The sequence below is a fragment of the Capronia epimyces genome, assembly GCF_000585565.1.
Source record: "Capronia epimyces CBS 606.96 chromosome Unknown aczIQ-supercont1.3, whole genome shotgun sequence".
NCBI classification, from domain to species: Eukaryota; Fungi; Ascomycota; class Eurotiomycetes; order Chaetothyriales; family Herpotrichiellaceae; genus Capronia; species Capronia epimyces.
This window is the reverse complement of record NW_006912906.1, coordinates 3,083,257-3,099,778: the sequence shown is the minus strand read 5'-3', so window position 1 is coordinate 3,099,778 and position 16,522 is coordinate 3,083,257. Positions and strand designations below refer to the sequence as shown.

Sequence of the window (16,522 nt, the reverse complement as noted above, 5' to 3'; positions counted from 1 at the left end):
AGCGACTCTCAGCTCGTATAGTGTGCAAGGGACGCGCCCAGAGTATGGGTGGTTCTTAGACGTACACTCCGAAACCACAAATGGCGTAAACAGCGCCGAATCTATCCAAACATCAGGATGGATATATCACATTTTGCCTTGCCAGTACATACCCAAACGCTAAAGAGGCTGGAATTCCCAAGAGAGGTACCGAGAGAGGAGATCGATCTTGCGACAAATCAGCACAAACAAGAAGCAGTGAGGAATATTCGTACTCAGTCCGAAAAGGCCGGTAAGTATCAACCCTGCAAAAGTCAGCTTGAGAAGTCGGAAAACTCGAATGGTTTGCACTCACCGATGAACAACAGGAATAAGCCTATAGTGAGCTGGCTGTCCTTTCCAACTGCAGGCTGGAAAGGGCTGCTTCCCGCTGCTTGCCAGACTTCGTATAGAGACATTGACAAGGCCTGCGTGGTTGATCCTGGACCTGAACGTAAGAGGTAGCCTGTGACGCGTCAAGAACTGTTTGATAGCTGGACGAACTGTTGGCAGTGTTGTATTCACGTCTGGCTTTGGACAGACCAGGTGGTCATTGAGAACTGGCTGATGCGTCTCTTCAGGAAAGTCTTCCGAAACAGTGTTCTTCTTTGGTACTCAACTGCTGCTGCTTTGAGCCCGCTTTGCGTCTTTGCCTGATTTCGGCGAGTCACCTTCTCAGCAAATCTGGCTCTAGGCTCTGCTCCTTCTTATTCTACGCAAGGGGAGATGTGTCTATCACGTTAGCTTTAAGCCAGATCTGATTCATACCGACCTAGCGACTAGTAACCGTGTGATGGCGCTGTAGTTATCAAAGTAGGTGTTAAAGCGGCATTATATGCGTTCGTTTAGTATTCATCTGCGCCCCTCGACTGCGGCTCCAGTAGAGTCAGCGCCATCTTTTGACGCTCTCACGCGTTCCCATCTCGGCCGATTCCTTTGCCAGAGACAGAAGCGTTCGAGGACGCACTGCTCCTATACCTATAGGATCCTCTTGCCAGATGAAGTTCATACGATCGTCATGGCTCTTATAAATCCCGAGAGTAAGTCACTCATACCGCCGTGCGCAACGTCATGGACATCACAGTTAACACCGAGGAAGGCACCAAGAGAAAAGCTTCAGAGGAAGCATCCTCAGCGCGCTCCAAGAAGGCTCGTACAGAGTCTCCTGTCCTTGACAGCCTTAGCAAGCACGACGAGGTAAGCTTCTTATCATCCATCTTTGATCATGGGTTCAGGACCGCAACTTGCCCGGTTTCCGCCCGACGATAATTTGTATCGTATTCCAAGCAATATGTCCTCCGATTCCAACTCGACGATATGCCTATCATGCGAGCAGGAGTTTGGAGGCTCAGACAATCGCTGGCCCTGCGTTGATGCCACCCATGATTGGAACACTGAGACTAATCCTTCCACTATCCAGTCCGATGCCGATCCTCCTATTACACCTACACCGGTCGATTTCCCCGACAAGCCTGCGGTCATCGAGGAGAAACAAGGGCTCATCGAGTTCAGAGTGGTCAACAATGACAATTCTCGCGAAAGCAATATCATCTTGACTGGGCTGAAATGCATCTTCCAGAAGCAATTACCCAAGATGCCCAAGGACTATATTGCGCGACTAGTGTATGACAAGACTCACTTATCCATCGCCATTGTCAAGCAACCACTGGAAGTCGTCGGTGGAATCACATACAGACCTTTCAACTCGCGAAAATTTGCCGAGATCGTCTTTTGCGCCATTTCGTCAGATCAGCAAGTCAAGGGATATGGCGCCCATCTCATGGCTCATCTTAAAGACTACGTCAAGGCAACTTCTCCTATCATGTACTTTCTCACCTACGCCGACAATTACGCCATCGGGTATTTCAAGAAGCAAGGGTTCACAAAGGAGATTACCTTGGATAAGTCGATCTGGATGGGCTATATCAAAGATTACGAAGGCGGAACGATCATGCAATGTAGCATGCTGCCCAGGATTCGTTATCTACAGGTTCCACGTATGCTGCAGAAGCAGAAAGAAGCAGTCATGGCGAAGATACGGGCCGTGAGCAAATCGCATATTGTCCACGCTCCGCCTGCACAGTGGAAAAACGGCATTATTGAGATAGACCCGATGTCCATTCCTGCGATCAAGGAATCTGGCTGGTCACCGTCAATGGATGAGCTCTCCCGCCAACCTCGCCACGGTCCCAACTACAATCAACTTCTCCACCTGCTCAACGATATGCAGAATCATACCGCTGCGTGGCCATTTGCTCAGCCTGTGAATAAGGACGAAGTCCCCGACTACTATGAAGTTATCAAAGAGCCCATGGACCTATCGACCATGGAGGACCGCTTACAGAACGATCTCTACCCGCGACCAGAAGACTTCATCAGAGACGCCAAGCTTATCTTCGACAACTGTCGCAAATACAACAACGAGAGTACACCTTATGCTAAGAGCGCCAACAAACTCGAGAAGTTTATGTGGCAGCAGATCAAGAATATCCCGGAGTGGTCGGTGAGTAATATCTGTCACTTTGGCTCGAGGAACTGTACTAACCTCATTCTAGCACTTGGCGGATTGATCTGCCCAGGCTTTGGGCTATGCCAATGTCTGCTGATGAAGGGCGTTTTTGGATCTTAGGCCACGTTAGGGGGGCATAGGCCTGGCATGGCTCCGTGGCTGGCTGGTCCTTTTCTTGTTTTTTGATACCCAGGTTGCACTAGAAGGCAGCATTTTTGCTCACGAAGCGATGACGATGATAGGAAACGAGACATCAAAAAGCGTCTTTCTGCGTATATGTGCCCATGTGCATTGATTGTAAAGTAGCGCTCCTCAAAGTTGTTTGGCTATTGGGGAACCGGACATGTGCAGCAAAGTAGATTAGCATCGACAAGTCCGGACCAGTCAGCGTCGAGATTGCAGGTCGTTGCCCGAGCGCAGCCAGGTCCAACTTCACTCCTGTCAATGCATCTTCCTCCCAACACACGACCAGACCAGACCACTCCTTTACACATTTCATCGCCACTGAGTTAGAAATCTATGATCCTTCCGCTCGCTGAAGATTTCCGACGCCGACATTCACTACTTCTTCACACTCGCTGGTTGCAGCCGCATAAAGGATCCCTATTGCCCTGACCACGCGTCACCTTTCGCGCGACATCACCTCACCTTGATCTTATACTTGTCGGACGTGACAATTCACTTCTTAGCCTGCATTTCGCCACAATCGCAGAAGTGCTCACCAAAACGCCAGTCATTGTATGACTTCAGCGGCGAAGACGACCCGATCTCAGAAAGTGCGGCGCTTGGGCAACTTCCTATTGTCGATTCACAAGCTCTAAGTGAGAATAATGGCGCACCACACACACCCAGACCATGAGCTAGAACAGCGCAACCGGTTGCCGACGTTGATGGAAGTTTTGGGGAGAAGAACGCTGGCGCCGGTAGACCTGTTTTCGTTCTATATCTACATGCGCGATCAACAGCGCTCGGTGGACTACTTGGATTTCTGGTTTGTGTGAATCTGCGACATGGCTCGCATGAGATACTGACTTGACTATAGGCTAGATGTGTCCCAGCATATGTCCTTATGCCGGCATTATGTTCGCGAACTGCGACGCTCTATGCTTGTCGATACCCCGGAGATGGAGAAAGCCACAAGTAAAAGGTCTTCCGCAATGCTGGAAGGATTCGACCTGGGCGAAGGGATCGACACGAGAAAGAGTGGTCAGGAGTCAAGAGTCTCGGCAATCTTGAGATCAGACAATGGAGCAGCTCGCAAACCTAGCAGCAGAGAAGGAGGTGTCGACCATTCTCCTTCACATAGCATGGGCTCTGCGCATTCACGAACATTTGGTCGTCCGTCAGGAGATAGACCTTCGCCATCCGAACAACTGCCCCAGCCCAGCTATTCGAGTCCGGAAGTGCGCACCGATTCAAACTCGCCTGGTCACAGTGTTGCTAGGGCCGACATCAAAGCTAGTGCAGAGAAGATCCTCTACACTTTTATTCTCCCGGGCTCGGAGCGAGAAATTGTGTTGCCAGATAGTATGGTTAACAGGATAATCCGTGCAATCGAGGAGGAGGGGCGCGACGACCCCGAAGTCTTCGACGATGCAAAAGACTACGTCTTCCAAGCCATGGAGAGGGATGCATTCCCGGGTTTCCTCCAGGCCAAAGCGTTGGGCAACCTAGTTCCTCTGAGCGTTTTGATAAGGCTGATCATCGGCCTTGCGAGTCTAATGGCCGGCTTCTGGGGTGGGTATTACATGATTTTGAGGGACGAATCCAGAAGCATCCGGTGTTGGGTAGGATTCCCCAATCTCCTTCTTGCCTTCCATTGTTCCACACCGCTGACTTCGCTTCAGGTCATTCTCCCATTCACCATCGGCGCCTACTTCCTCGTGTCATACCAGTACAAACTGGACATCATCGCCGCCTACCTGGGGTTCAGCGAGTACACATGGATGAACTGGTCGAGGGTGCGGGAGCCGTTCGTTCGCAGACTGCTGCTGACTCGCGCAACCATGGCGCTACTCATGTTCGCCGCGGTCGCCGTTGCGCTCAGCGTGTTATTCATCTTCGTGCCGGGCACGAGGTTCTGATCCGCAACGCCTGGGTAGCACATGATATCATGGATGGAACGATTGGGACGTGGCGTTTGGCGTTCAGGGAGGCTCAGGAAACGGATAATGCGCGTGTGCTCGTGCTGGTGCTCGGCGGGCCGTGTAACAGTATCTACGCACCGGAAGGGCAAACGGCAGGCAATCCATGGCACAGATAATGGACACGTTTCGCGTTTCGCGTTTCGCGTGGCGTCCTGGTTTATCTCTTGCTGCGACACTGGCACGGCTGTTTGTGTCTGGAGGGGAGGGAGAGTGGTCTCAGAAAGTAATGCCAGGGCTGTACTGACCAGACCGGCCAGACCACAATGTGTCGACGAAGCGGTCAAAACAAACACAAAGGAACTTGCGAGCTTGGATACCCATTGTTTTAGATTTCTATCGACTGAGCTTCTACTACTGCTAATTGCTATGCAATTCGCTGCAAATATCACCGCGTTAAGCGGTTCTCCGTGCCAGGCAGTCTGGCTGGCCGGTACCTATATCCTTCATACGTAGGTATGATAGATACGGTAGTCCTCTCTGTGGGATTATCCATGGGAGGAGAAGTTGTGGCTTGTTTAATCGTCACTCATACAGTCGTTGCCTGGCCTTGACCATGCATGACCAGTGCCAAAATCTAAACCTGTGACGCCTTCTAAATGCGAGCCATTCGACATTATCACACCTTTGCATAGGGTGTAAGGGGGGTCATTCGATCGTTTCACTTCACTCCACGTCCTCGGTTTCTCTTTGCACCTCTTGAGCTCCCAACACCGTGGCCTCCGCGACCGCCGCCTGCATGAGACCCCACATCACTCATGCCCTCGTCCAAGTCCATGCGGCCATCGTCATCAGTGAGCTCCCCGCCTTCACCTTCCATCTGCTGATCTATATCGCGCTTGCTAGGCAACTTGTGTACTCCCCGTGACAGGCGAGAACCATTCTTGAAGTCGGCAGTATCCAGAGGTCTGTCACTCAATACCGCCGCGTCAACTACCTCCTGCCGTTTCTGTTGCGTCGCATTGCGCTGAGTAGCTGTATGGCGTATGGCGGAGATTTGGGCTTCCAGCTCGCTCACCACGGATGTACATCTTGATTCCCAGGTTTGCAGAATCTGGAGGAGCGCTGGAAGGGATTGAGGCCGCAGATCACGGAGTGGAGCGACAGAAGTGATGTTGACGACCGGGGGATTGGATGTGGGCGAGAGTCGTGCGGTGAGGAGGCCCGAGTAGGTCGATTGAGTGACTAGCGATTCGAGGCTCGCAGCGTCTGGCAGGCCCAAGGACTGGAGGAGAGATGGGTAGGTGAGGGCATTGGTGGTGGTTGTATTATTACCCGGAGCGAACGGGGAGGCCAGTGTAAGGAGACTTAGTTGACGAAGTTTCAGAGTCTGAGGTTCATCCAGCTCAGGGAGACCTGGAACGCCTGTCGTCGAACAAGCAAAGCAACGTTAACCTTCATGTGGCTATCGATTACGTTTTGGAGAATCTGGGAGGTATACCTGTATATTCTTCGTAGGTGCCCCAGCTAAAGACCTCTAGCAAGGTCAACCATGGCAGCAGCTCAGTTCCACGAAGACTTTGGCACGCTGGTGTCTGGAGGAGTTCAGTGAAAATGTATGTGCCGGGTGCGGATAAGGCGCTTTTGATCAGCTCGGCAACAAAGCGCGGAGAGGGCGATTTGGTGGTAGTTGCCAGGTGCACAAAAGGCTGTAGGGCTGCCAGTGCCTTTGTTTGAGACTGATCCATACTAGTAGCTGAGGGTTCGAGTGAGGGCGGATGAGATGTTGTCTTGTCGACTATTTCGTATACAGTGGACTCATCGACGAGGCGGCGCGCATTCAACAATTGCAGTGCAGTGCAGGCCAGGCAGGGACTCACCGCAGCCTCAGCTCATAAGCCTTGGCAGGAACCGCGGGGAATTTGAAGTTGGGAAGGCCCCTAAGTCTTAGGGGTTCCTTAGGCTCCTCAGGCCTTAGGCTGCGCAGGTTTAGGCGTGCTGAGCCCTGAGTTGGCTTCCGTTAGGTGCTAGCACTACTCCGTATAGGTACATAATGTAGCAGCCTGTGTTTGCTAGTTGTCCTGCATGTGGATTGCAATTTACCAGCGTACAGTTCCGTATAGATAAATCTCGCCTCTGGCTTGTTATTAATTAGTTGTTTGGATTCTGGAACAGTGTGGCCTGACAGGCTCTCGGTCTTGCATTGAATCAGCAACCGACATCGGCTCACCTGGCCGCGTGGACTGACAGACAGAGATCTGGGGTAACGCAGGCACTGGCGGACCTGGAACCACTTTGGCATTGGCGTCTGTCGCGTCGGGTATTTTTAGTGGCGCAATTTTCCAACTCCTTTTGTTTCCTTGCGCCGCCCGCCGCCGCCATAAGATATAGTAAGCAGCAGAACGTCTCACCTCACGTTTCACCTTCTACTCTCACTCCTCACTACTCCAAACAACGTCGCGACAGTCAGCCTTCACCTGCTTGCCCTCATTTCTCTTTCTCACACTCCTTTGAATCCAACCTCCGTTCGTTCCTACTCTGCCCTGTGTCCCGACGGTTCCCTCTCGCCTCCGACGACCCGAACCACCGAAAAATGCCTCTATAAAATACTTGATTGCGCATAAAATCTTTGCTGGAGAGTCTGCCGCCGGAAACAGTTCTGGATACATGTAAGATGGAGTCATTACAGGGTGGGCCCCCAGCCCATATGGCTACCACAACTTTGAAGGTAGACGGCATGACATGTGGTGCCTGTACTTCGGCGGTCGAGTCGGGGTTCAAGGGCGTGGAAGGTGCGGGAGCAGTGTCTGTGAGTTTGATGATGGGAAGGGCTGTGGTACATCATGATCCCGTCCTGCTGCCGCCAGAGAAGCTTGCCGAAATCATTGAAGACCGCGGATTCGATGCTGAAGTCCTTTCGACGGACATGCCTGAGCCCGCGCCGGTGGTCTCCCAGCAAGATGACTCCAATGCACGCACCGAAACAGGTTCACAGATCACCGCAACAACAATATCTATCAAAGGAATGACTTGCGGGGCGTGTACCTCGTCGGTAGAGGCGGGTTTCAAGGATGTGCCAGGTGTCAAGAGTCTGAGCGTATCATTACTTGCCGAGCGCGCGATTGTCCAGCACGATGCAAACCAAATCAGCGCCGAAGCTTTAGCTGAAATAATAGAGGACCGCGGCTTTGATGCCACCGTTGTGGAATCCAAAGCACAGGAGAATACCAAGCCTACCACAGGAACTGGATCTGGAGACACTGCTGCCCACTCTACGTGGACGACAACAGTTGCGATCGAAGGCATGACCTGCGGGGCGTGCACCTCGTCCATCGATGCGGCTTTCAAGAACACTCCAGGACTGGTGCGATTCAACATCTCCCTCCTTGCAGAACGAGCGGTCATTTCGCATGACCCAGTGGCCTTACCCTCCGAGAAGATTGTCGAACTGATTGAAGATGCTGGGTTCGAAGCTAAGATTATATCTTCGCAAGCCGAAACAGCGGTGCAAGGCTCATCGAATACTGTACAACAGCTTAAGATTTACGGGCTTCCTGATGGCAAGGCCGCTACAGATCTGGAAACCGAACTGAGGTCTAAACCTGGAATCAAGAACGCTGTCATCAGTTTGTCTACGTCACGAGCCACTGTCACGTATGATCCGGCTATGATCGGCCTCAGAATGATTGTCGGCGTCGTCGAAACAGCCGGCTTCAATGCGCTCGTGGCAGACTCCGAGGACAACAATGCCCAGCTAGAGTCACTGGCCAAAACCAAAGAAATTCAGGAATGGAGGCGCGCGTTCCTGACATCCTTGGGCTTTGCCATTCCTGTCTTACTGATCAGCATGGTCATACCCATGTTTTTGCCGTCGCTGGACTTCGGGGCCTTTCAAATTATACCTGGTCTCTTCTTAGGCGATGTCATTTGTTGCGCCTTGACAGTACCAGTGCAGTTTGGCATTGGCAAGCGCTTTTACAAGTCAGCATACAAGAGCCTGAAGCATAGATCTCCTACGATGGATGTCCTGGTCGTTCTGGGGACGTCGGCAGCATTCTTTTTCAGCTGTTTTGCTGTCGTTGTGGCGGTTCTAATACCACCTCATAACAAACCAGGAACGGTGTTTGACACAAGCACCATGTTAGTCACATTCATTACTCTCGGCAGGTGGCTTGAAAACCGGGCGAAAGGTCAGACCTCAAAGGCACTTTCCAGCTTGATGTCTCTTGCCCCCAGCATGGCGACCATCTATGATGACCCTTTGTATGCCGAGAAGCTCGCCGATGCTTGGTCAGTCCCTGAATCTCCGATCCTGGAAAAGACTCCATCCATCTCTTCGAGGCATAATAGTCTCTCGGGACCATCGGGGCCATCTGCGATTGAGAAAGTCATTCCCACAGAACTGATCGAAGTCGGAGATCTTGTCATTCTGCGTCCTGGCGATAAAGTTCCAGCCGACGGGATTGTTACTCGCGGCGAGAGCTACGTGGATGAGAGTATGGTGACTGGAGAGCCTATGCCCATTTTCAAGAAAAAGGGCAGCGCACTCATCGCTGGTACGGTTAATGGAGCTGGCAAGGTGGACTTCAAGGTGACTCGTGCCGGAAAAGATACACAACTAAGCCAGATCGTGAACCTGGTTCAAGAAGCACAAACATCTCGAGCACCGATTCAACGCATGGCGGATCTTGTCGCAGGGTATTTCGTCCCTGTCATCATTCTGCTGGGTCTCATCACCTTTATCGGATGGATGGTTCTCAGCCATACCATGCCGAATCCACCGAAAATCTTTGTCGACGGACAGAGCGGTGGCAAATTTATGGTGTGCCTGAAACTCTGCATCTCTGTTATTGTATTTGCTTGCCCCTGCGCCTTAGGTTTAGCCACTCCCACAGCAGTAATGGTGGGAACCGGAACTGCCTCTCAGCAAGGTATTCTCGTCAAGGGAGGAGCTGCTCTTGAAGAAGCTACACGAATCACGCACGTCCTTCTCGACAAGACTGGTACCTTAACATTCGGCAAGCTCCATGTTGCTGATACAAACATTGCATCTCTTTGGAGCTCCAATGAGTGGAGAGTCAAGTTATGGTGGACTCTCATTGGGCTTGCTGAAGCCGGCTCTGAACACCCCATTGCCAGATCTGTGGTCGCAGCGTCAAGAGAAAAGCTTGACCTCGATGACGAAGAGCCGTTCCCTGGCCAAGTAGTTACTTTCGGAGTGACGGTTGGCCAAGGTGTTTCTGCTATAATCGAGCTAGAGAACTCGACCGCTGCAGAACAAACCAGATACAAGGTGTATGTCGGCAACGCGAAATTCCTGCACGGCAAGAAAATCCCGATTCCAGCAGAGTTCGAGGATGATGGCAACCCGACGTCGGCCCTCGCGACCGCCGCTAGAGAGAAGTCCAAGACCGGGATAACAACCGTCTACGTAGCCATCAACGGTCAATTTGCCGGTATCCTGGAGCTCTCAGATGCGCTGAAACCCACGGCGCCAGCAGCCATTGCAGCCCTGCACAAGATGGGCATCAGCACATCCCTGGTGACTGGCGACACGTACAACACCGCTTTCAGCATTGCGCGACTCGTCGGCATCCCTTCCGACTCGATCCGTGCATCAGTATCCCCGGGAGAGAAACAGGCCCTCGTGGCCGAGTTGCAATCTCAAGGCGAGGTCGTGGCCATGGTAGGCGATGGGATCAATGATTCACCCGCCCTTGCGACCGCCAACATCGGAATCGGCTTGGTCTCCGGCAGTGACATTGCTGTCGAAGCAGCGGACATTGTCATCATGCGATCCGACGACCTGCTGAACATCCCCGCCGCACTGCATCTGTGTCGTGTTATCTTCCGGCGGATCAAGATGAACCTGATCTGGGCGTGCGCGTACAACGTCATTGGCCTGCCGTTCGCGATGGGAATTTTCCTGCCTTTGGGATATCACATGCCACCGCTGATGAGCGCAACCGCAATGATGTTTAGTAGTATCAGCGTCACACTGTCGAGTCTTGCACTGAGGTGGGCGGGGCGGCCGAGGTGGTTGACCGTCGAGGCCATGGATGCGGAAGGCGCCAAAATCTCGGTGCCCGTGGTTGGCCAGAAGCGGAATCTGGGTGTGGTGGCGACAGCGAGGGACCTGGTGTCTGGACTGTTCGATGCCGCGCTGACGAAGCGAAAGGCGGCGGAACGCGACCGTGGCAATTATGTTCCTCTTCGGAATGTAGAGCCTGTTTAGTTCGGGACTCACCATGTTATTTTGTCATATAGTATAAACATTGTGGCGGCATGCCGAGAAATTGTCTGTCATTACTCTGTATACTTTTTACTGTATAGCATATGAAGGTTTGCGTGCAATCTTGCAAGTTGAATTTGAGTTCTGAAAAGACCAAGCTTAATAGTCGCCAATATACGGAGTAAATAGTCCGTAACTGCTGGTGTGGTTTGCGGCTACAGTACTCAGTAATAGCTTATTATATTAATCCGTTACCTATGTGTGTGTGTGTATCACGAGGCTGAGCCCCTTAGGGGGGCTGTCAGGGCCTAAGCCGGCAGGGCCAAGGCCAATTGTGATTCGGACCTTGCAATGGCAACGAAGACGAAACCAGGCGCAACACTACTAGTAATAGTAGCAGTACTACTTTCATAGGCGTCATCCGTCCGGATGACTCGCAAATCAAGTTCAAATTCAAATCGGACTGTTCTGTTCGTACCCGACCGAGTCCTGGTACCTAAGGTGGGTGGTAGTCTAATGTGCGGATGAAGAACAAATACTGTACTCTACCTTACCAGGTGGGTAGTCTAATGTGGGGATGAAGAACATATACTGTACTGTATGGATGGATGGATATATACCAGGTACTCCGTACATGACTGGATGATTGATTGATACTGTACTGTACAGTATGTATATATGTCGAGACTGGTGGCTACCTAGGACCTCGGGATCATCTCACTGCCTCCTTGTTATCCTCAAGGTCACATCGTCCTTGCCATCAGCATCACTTCCTCCGTCTCATCATCCATCTCACTGCAAACACCTCCCAGCGTGAAGAGTGTCTCTGTATTGTTGCTGCCGGCATCGCGTCAATGAGATCCTCTCTTGAACTAATCCCACCCTTAGTCCTCCCACTGCGCACAGCTGGCCAAGCCGTTCATCAAGTTCTTGGCAGTGTTGTTCTCATCACAGGTCTTTATCCATTCTTCCTTGCCGTTGCCTTTTCCATCCAGCCCATAGATCTTACCGTAATCACTCGCGAAATTGTCATAGGTTGTTTCTGGTTTGTCCCGGCACAAGCCACAGAGAATGCTGACCACCTCATCCTTCAATCCAAGGCGCGGGAAGGCGGCCACAATCTCCTTGTATTCTTCCACGGTAACGAGACCCCCAGGAAGAGGAATGTTGGGGCCCAGAAAGTCGGCGACAATCCCCAAATTCGTGGCGAATACCTCGGGTTCTTTGTGCCAGGCTATGGAGTGTGTGCTGTGAAGGGCAATTGAGTCCCAGACAAGTTGGAGGCGGTGCTTGTCCCATTCTTGGTCGTCGGGGTTTGTGGACTTGATGAATTCCCGTGCGATGTTAGCACCGTCCACTTCGAACCTCTTATCAGTAGACAACAGGGTCTTTGTGGTTGCCCAGCCCATGTCGTGCAGTAAGACTGACAGCACCAGACACTCAATGTCGATCTTCGCAGCAGCCAGTGGTGGGAACTTGCGTAGGAGCATCAGGGAGAATGCTGTGCTTCGAAGGCAGTGGTTGAGGGTGCACTCGCTGGTGTGTTGTTTGACGTATGAATACGCCGCATCGATGAGAGGAGTCGAAGGGATTGTGACTTGAGAGATTGGGAGTGAGGGAAATTTTGACGAAGCCATGACTATGGGTTGAGCCGTGTTAAGATAATGCAAGCTGGTAATTGCAGGAGTGTTGCAGAACTGTTGCAACGGACTCACTGTCGTGGGCACCCAGACGGCTTTATATCTTAGGCTTCGCCCTTCACGTCTCAATTTGCTGGCAGGGATGACGAGGCTTCCCAAGTATGACATCCAGCCAGCAACTACCCGTTCAGGAGCTGACTGGATATAGTCTGCAGTTTGTCCGGTTCAGCCTTTGAGCCGACACATTGCTGTGAGGCCCGATTCCGGCAAACTCGACCTTTGATTGGCCCATTGCCAACACGGGCAGACATCTCCCCGAGCAGGCTGAGGCCGCGCTTTGCCAGATTGAGACAAATATCCTAGTAAGGAAAGGCTCCTAATTCGAAGTCGCCACCGTAACGGAAGGGTCACTTCCTGGGACGAAGAGACGGATCCGCCAGTTAGTTGAAAGCGAATCCAAGTAGTCGTCAACCTAAGGGCGTAGGGCGCTCACAGCTGAATGCAAAAAACCAGGAGCGGAGGCAGCCGGTGGACTCAGAAGTTCCGACCAAAACAGCTGGGGCGAGTCACCTGGGGTTTTCTGCCACGAAAATAAAAAGGTAATTGATGTCCACCGCTGCTCTCGGCTGGCACGGAAGAGAAGGCAGATACAGTGCAGTCAAACTCTGATCCGAGCAGAGAGCGAGATCCCTTTGACTGTCTCTTTGTTCGTGGACCTTTAGGTACATATCTCGGAACCGACGGCTCTCTACTTCTTCTGAGATGTGAGATTCGATGTAAAGGACGCAGCGAGAAGGATCTCGACGAGAGAAGGGCCGTATGGTCAACGCCGCTGTCTTCTCGGAGAATGTCAACCTTCCGCCAGTCCTTTAGGCCATGCTGTCTCGGCATGAAAGGAAAGATAGGTGATATGACGCTCTCTCCCTTCTACTCTCGATATTCCCGCGCGTGAGGTGCGTGGTCTAGGCCTCCGGTGACGAGGGATGAGGGACGAGGGACGAGTGGCAGGCGTTGGAGCAGGTAGCCAGGCGAGCCGGCCAGACGCTGGATTCAATCGATCGAAGTCTTGGATACGTCCAGCCACCGCTCTGTGTGTCCTCAAAGACATGGTGTTGGGGTCACCGCCGAAGTGGAAGTGGAAGTGGAAGTGGTCTTCACCTTGTCCTCGTCCTGCTCCCCATCGCCGTGCAAAGTGAGTACAGTAAAATCTACCTACCTGGTACCCCGAGCTCACGTGCGACTGCGACTCTCAACTCCTAAATGGCCATGCCGCTTATATAAAGCCAACTCACCCTCCCTCTCATCTCTCAACTCTTACACTGTACGAGTAACAGCAGCCTGCGCTGACCTGCCTGCCCGCCCGAGCATGCCGTGATATCATTGGCGGATACAGCGTGCCGTGGCCTATCCAATCATGGCCCTCCGCCCTCCACATTGCGTGAAGAGAGGACCGATGACGACATTCACGTTTCACATGTCACATGTTGACAACGGACAACTTCCAATATTTAACGAACCCTTGTAGGTGCTTGTACATAGATGCTGCTAAGCAAAAGATTCGTCGACGGTGTCTGTGTCTGCCTTCTCCATCCCATCGCCATCGAGTTGTTCGTATATCCATCGTTGCTTGAACTGTTCCGACCGATCTGATTCACGACGACCAGCTACCAGACGAACACAGGGTGCCTAACGAGGGCGAACCACTTGTCTTGCATACGAAGTACATACCTACACAATGCCGTCAGCACACTCCCAGCTCATCGCTGCTCTTGTTCTCCTTCCCACTCTCCTACCCGGTGTCTCTGCAGGCCAAGTCCCGATCCACCACTCTTCTCATAAATCGCCCGATATTCCGCCCATCGGCTTAGGGCTGTGGAACTCAAAAGATGAAGAGGTAAGTGGGAAGTGGGAATTATAATTAGGTCTAGTAGCGGCTCGATGCTTGAGTTGCGACATAAAATGGGAGGGACAAAGTAAAACCGTGAATCAAAGGCAACATGCCCACTAACCGTGCCGCGTGATCCTCTGCAGGCAACGCACGCCGTGCAATATGCCTTTGACGCCGGATACAAACATCTAGACTCGGCGGCTGCTTACGGTAAGTCGAAGAACCAGAAGTGTTTTTGGTCTGGCTATGGACCGGCCGTAAAAGTCAAATATCACCCTCCACCCCTGGCCCGGACTGACATGCTATAACATGATTTAGGAAACGAGGACTTCGTCGGTCAAGCATTGAAACCCTCTACGGCCCCGCCCCGAAACAAATACTGGGTGACTTCGAAATTGTGGAACACAGACCATCGACCCAAACGAGTCGCTCCGGCTCTGAAGAAGACGCTCTCCGATCTGTCCATCCCCTACCTTGACCTGTATCTGATGCATTGGCCGGTGGCGTTCCTGCCGGACACGGAGCCAGGCCGGACCATCATCGACCAAGATATAGACATTCTAGCAACGTGGCGGGCGATGGAGGACCTTGTCCGCGCCAACCTGACCCGTTATATTGGCGTCTCTAACTTCAGTCCACGCCAGCTCGACATCATCCTCAAGGACGCCGATATCCGACCCTTTGCCCACGAGTTCGAGACCCACCCGTACCTTCAGCAGCAGGACTTCGTTGACTGGCACGCCGAGCAAGGCATCAAGGTCATCGCCTACAGCCCTCTGGCCAATACGAACCCCACCTACAAGGATAAATATCCCAAGTTGGGTTCTATCTTGGAGGACCCCTTCTGGAAGGACGTGGCGAGTCGAAAAAACGTCACTGTCGCCCAGGCAATTCTCGGCTGGGGGCTCCAGAGAGGCACCATTGTGATCCCCAAGAGTGTCCACGAGAAATACATATTCGAAAATCTAGGAGGCGTCAATGTTACTTTCGCACAGGATGAGTTAGAGGAAATCGCCACGCAGGACAAAAGGTCGCGGTTCAATAACCCGAGCAAGGGCTGGGGGGTAGAACTGTTTGAGGGCCTAGATGACGGATCGAATCGGTTTTTCGTTGACGAACTGTAGTAGCTTTTGAGCGATTGACACCCTGGGGGTTGAATTGGAAATCAGGCTTGTCCGACATGTGCAGCAGGAAAAGGATGTCATGATATACAGTGTTACTCGGGTATGTGGATGTTCCAACTAATTCGATAAACCCCCTCCACACCAGGGCACTCAAGGCTCTGCCTACCCTGTCGCCATGCTGTATTATTGCCACACCGTGCCGCGGCCCGATGGTCCAACCGGGGTATCAAAAGACCTGCCAACAACGCCAATCAATGCCCTCGATCCAAGCACCGTGTGGCCGTGTACATCATTTTCCAAGGATGAAGACGATAAGGGTCGAGGTGGAATCTTCCGGTTTCCATGCAATCAGTCATCAATATCCTGGTGACGAGCCAGCACCTTTCTTTGGTACTCCTCGGGGTCGTTTTGATGGAGCTGGGCAGCTTCGTTGTTCAAGGGGCTCGCACTGTATCCCATCATCAGTATCCTGTTATGGTGACCTGGAAGATCTGCTCACTTGTTGGGTTCCCCCAGCAGGCTTTGCAAGCTTAGCAACACCGTTTGCACGTTGTAGACTGCGCTCCACTTGTCCTTCAAGATGTCGAGGCATATCCGACCGCTGAAGTCAATGTTCGGATGGTAGATGGGTGTCTTGAACTGAACAGTAGGGGCCGTGTAGGGGTAGTTGCCCGGGAACTCGAAGCTGAGTTTGAGGTTGAGGTCTGCGTAGGGAGTGTCTTTCGGTCCGACGATGGTGGCGGTCCAATGTAACAGGTTGCCGTCGGCGTCTGGAAAGGCTGAGATGCCGGGCGTGGGCGACATCATGAGGGTCATTAGCTCGGACTGGAGTCTATGAGCTGGTTAGCACATTGTTCTGATCCTCCTCCTCAATGGCGGTGAGAGCTGAGATGGTACCTTTTGGTCACACTCTGGGTATCGGCCTTGCGTGGCGCTACGGCCAGTTTCTGCTGTTCGGCCATGCTGGGCAATCCTGGGGCAGCGTTCTGGGTGTCCTCGAGGGCAAAGTCCATGCTCATACAAGGCA

At 52.4% G+C, this 16,522-nt stretch overlaps 8 protein-coding genes across 8 annotated transcripts; 4 read left to right on the top strand and 4 right to left on the bottom strand.

The window, feature by feature from the left end:
• Positions 1-55: 55 nt before the first annotated feature.
• A1O3_04392 (uncharacterized protein) lies at positions 56-446 on the bottom strand (the record flags this gene model as incomplete). Its single annotated transcript, XM_007734521.1, has 4 exons — positions 335-446; positions 255-284; positions 153-207; positions 56-101 (listed from the first exon to the last, which is right to left on the bottom strand). Exons 1-4 carry the CDS (start codon positions 435-437, stop codon positions 56-58), a joined length of 234 nt encoding a protein of 77 aa, XP_007732711.1. The 5' UTR covers positions 438-446.
• A 643-nt stretch (positions 447-1,089) lies between these two features.
• Positions 1,090-2,588, top strand: A1O3_04391 (histone acetyltransferase; the record flags this gene model as incomplete). Its single annotated transcript, XM_007734520.1, has 3 exons — positions 1,090-1,215; positions 1,439-2,521; positions 2,574-2,588. 3 exons carry the CDS (start codon positions 1,090-1,092, stop codon positions 2,586-2,588), a joined length of 1,224 nt encoding a protein of 407 aa, XP_007732710.1.
• Positions 2,589-3,357: 769 nt separating this feature from the next.
• On the top strand, positions 3,358-4,611 carry A1O3_04390 (uncharacterized protein; the record flags this gene model as incomplete). The annotated part of the gene is made up of 3 exons (XM_007734519.1): positions 3,358-3,518; positions 3,570-4,314; positions 4,375-4,611. The coding sequence occupies 3 exons, from the start codon at positions 3,358-3,360 to the stop codon at positions 4,609-4,611; spliced, it is 1,143 nt and encodes a 380-aa protein (XP_007732709.1).
• Positions 4,612-5,332: 721 nt separating this feature from the next.
• A1O3_04389 (uncharacterized protein) lies at positions 5,333-6,359 on the bottom strand (the record flags this gene model as incomplete). The annotated part of the gene is made up of 2 exons (XM_007734518.1): positions 5,333-6,036; positions 6,113-6,359. The coding sequence occupies 2 exons, from the start codon at positions 6,357-6,359 to the stop codon at positions 5,333-5,335; spliced, it is 951 nt and encodes a 316-aa protein (XP_007732708.1).
• A 926-nt stretch (positions 6,360-7,285) lies between these two features.
• A1O3_04388 (Cu2+-exporting ATPase) lies at positions 7,286-10,846 on the top strand (the record flags this gene model as incomplete). Its single annotated transcript, XM_007734517.1, has 1 exon — positions 7,286-10,846. The coding sequence occupies one exon, from the start codon at positions 7,286-7,288 to the stop codon at positions 10,844-10,846; it is 3,561 nt and encodes a 1,186-aa protein (XP_007732707.1).
• Positions 10,847-11,727: 881 nt separating this feature from the next.
• Positions 11,728-12,480, bottom strand: A1O3_04387 (uncharacterized protein; the record flags this gene model as incomplete). Its single annotated transcript, XM_007734516.1, has 1 exon — positions 11,728-12,480. The coding sequence occupies one exon, from the start codon at positions 12,478-12,480 to the stop codon at positions 11,728-11,730; it is 753 nt and encodes a 250-aa protein (XP_007732706.1).
• A 1,738-nt stretch (positions 12,481-14,218) lies between these two features.
• Positions 14,219-15,495, top strand: A1O3_04386 (uncharacterized protein; the record flags this gene model as incomplete). Its single annotated transcript, XM_007734515.1, has 3 exons — positions 14,219-14,377; positions 14,515-14,581; positions 14,690-15,495. The coding sequence occupies 3 exons, from the start codon at positions 14,219-14,221 to the stop codon at positions 15,493-15,495; spliced, it is 1,032 nt and encodes a 343-aa protein (XP_007732705.1).
• Positions 15,496-15,843: 348 nt separating this feature from the next.
• Positions 15,844-16,508, bottom strand: A1O3_04385 (ubiquitin-conjugating enzyme E2 C; the record flags this gene model as incomplete). The annotated part of the gene is made up of 3 exons (XM_007734514.1): positions 15,844-15,943; positions 15,995-16,327; positions 16,393-16,508. 3 exons carry the CDS (start codon positions 16,506-16,508, stop codon positions 15,844-15,846), a joined length of 549 nt encoding a protein of 182 aa, XP_007732704.1.
• Positions 16,509-16,522: the final 14 nt, after the last annotated feature.